The sequence below is a fragment of the Pseudonaja textilis genome, chromosome 5 (assembly GCF_049901715.1).
Source record: "Pseudonaja textilis isolate UNSWEBS1 chromosome 5, rPseTex1.2, whole genome shotgun sequence".
Lineage (NCBI taxonomy): Eukaryota > Metazoa > Chordata > Lepidosauria > Squamata > Elapidae > Pseudonaja > Pseudonaja textilis.
Genome location: NC_141994.1, coordinates 76,378,267 through 76,380,483, shown reverse-complemented (window position 1 = coordinate 76,380,483; position 2,217 = coordinate 76,378,267). Strand labels below are relative to the sequence as shown.

General features: G+C 47.3%; 1 protein-coding gene across 1 annotated transcript; it reads left to right on the top strand.

Annotated features, from left to right (window-relative positions):
- Nucleotides 1-373: 373 nt before the first annotated feature.
- On the top strand, nucleotides 374-1,424 carry LOC113450654 (coiled-coil domain-containing protein 166). Its single transcript, XM_026721937.2, has one exon. The coding sequence runs from the start codon at nucleotides 405-407 to the stop codon at nucleotides 1,422-1,424; it is 1,020 nt and encodes a 339-aa protein (XP_026577722.1). The 5' UTR covers nucleotides 374-404.
- Nucleotides 1,425-2,217: the final 793 nt, after the last annotated feature.

Genomic DNA, 2,217 nt, shown 5'->3' with positions numbered 1-2,217 from the left:
GAAAGTGACTGCCTCCGAGCATAGGTCCAAACTGGGATCACACGCTCCCGAGGGGTGGCTTGTAACAGTTAAAAGAAAAATAAGCCCCCCATTTGCCACTTTGCTCGGAGTGATGCCGTCACAAGGAAAGGGCACAAAGCATTACAGGCCCTGGAACCAATTTCCTCAGAGCAGCAGCAGCTGATTGCTAAAAATGTAGGCAGTGCCGCTCAATGCATGGTCGATTGTCTGTTCCGCTATTTATTTTGCCATCTTTTCTTTATCCTTCCAGGGCAGTCTAATTTCTCCCTGACATCTCATAGCATCTCTAATCGCACTCTTCCACCTGTTGTTTCCATACAGGCTACACAACTACCGTGTTTTACCCTGTTTCCTTTCGTTTGATCAGCATTTTAACGGACAGCATGGCGCAACAGAAAAATAAGCTAAAAGTTAAGAAAAGTATGGTCAAGCAGCAAAGCTCCTCTGAGCAATTTTTCACCGAGAGAGAGCAACACCTGAAGAAGGAATATGCCACCCTGACAGAGTATATCAAGGACTATTCAGATCGGGTGGATCGCTTTCAAGATGAAAATGAACTCCTGGACAAGGAAGCCCAGGAGATCCAAGAAAACAACAAAGCTTACCTCACCTACTTAGCCAAACGCACCCTCCTGTGCCAGAATGCCATCATTACCTTAAATGACCAGAACCGATCAGATCTGGCCTCTGTCCTGAAGCAGAAGGATGAGCTGACCTCTCAGTACAAAGACAGAGAGAAGGAGGTCAGGAGCCAGTTGATTGAGATGGAGACCAAGTATTCCCTCATGAACAAGGAGGTTGATGATCTGAGGCCCTTCAAGGAGCTGCAGTCTGACCAGCTTTCCCGTATCTGGGAGCTGGAGAAAGAGCTGTTGGCCATGAAAATCCACCATTCCGAGCAAATGCACACTGTCAAGAACCAGTTCCTGCAAAAGAAGGCAGAATATGAAATGGAGTCCCAGAGGAGGGTCCAAACTTTGGCCAAAAAGGCTGAGAAAGAAGCCGTGCGCAGCCTCATCCAACACACCAAGCAGATAAAAGCTGAGAACGGGAGATTGCGCAATGAACTGCTGAACCTCATCAAGAGAGCCCAGGGCCTAAAGGCCACTGTGCATCAGCTCCAGGAGCAGAAAGAACAGCTTCTTCAGGAGCTCCAACAGGGGGAAGATTTGGCCCATGTGCACAGCTGGCTAAGTCAGCAGAGGAGAGCCAGGGGCAGGACCAGATTGCCTGCCAGGACTCGGGTATGCTTTCCTCTCCAGCTATCCATGAACAAAGGGCCAGGATCTCTCACGAGTCTCCAAGGGCCAGCAAAGACACGGTCAACAACACAGACCCAGAGGACCCCGAGCGTGGGAGACACAAAGGCTCCCATAGCACACACGGCCCAAAGGCTCCCGTAGCACACACGGCTTGCACGAGGGGCTTTAATGGCGACAGCAGGAAGACAGCTGGAGTAGCCTTGGCACGGCCCCTGGAAGCAGCCTTCACGCTGCCTCCCTGGCTGAGGGAGAAGACGAGGGGGTAGCGTTTCTCTGCCTTGGCAAACTGGGGTAACAGGTGTGTTCTGCTTTTCACCTTTACAGCTAAGGTGGCTAAAATAAAAATAAGAATTCCCAAACCCGCGGCATATCATTAGTGATGGGATTAATGCATATAATCGGGCACCTGCAGAGGGGTAAAAAAAGCCAGGAAGGTCTATGTGCAATACTTTTGTGTGTGTTGGGAAAAATAATTTGCACACTCCATTCGGTCTCTTAAATGTCATTTAAAATGATAAAATTCACCAGATCTAGCTGACAGCAGTGTTGATTTGTGGTATCGTAATATGGATTTGCCTTCCTCAAATTGAGATAATTCATTTTTTATTGTACAGATAGTCCTTCTGATTACTCATTTTATGACCATTCAAAATTGTTTGCAGCAGAAATTCAAGTCCAGAAAACACACAGATGACAGATTCATTGGATCATTAACGATCACTGGATCGTTAACTTCTTTATAAACATAATATGAGCGTACCTTTTGTAGATTCTTTCAACGGAACATAACGCAAACAGAAAGCAGAAGCTCCCAGCAGATATTAGTTTCAGCAAACAAGCAAGACTAGTTTCACTTTCAATTCTCAGCAAAGCACACAGAGCCAAACCACACCCAGGTTGTCAGCTCCCGTTGACTGGTCTGTTACCATGCTTA

Excerpts from the sequence above, each read along its gene's own strand:
- LOC113450654 (XM_026721937.2), top strand. The coding sequence starts at position 405 with ATGGCGCAACAGAAAAATAAGCTAAAAGTTAAGAAAAGTATGGTCAAG.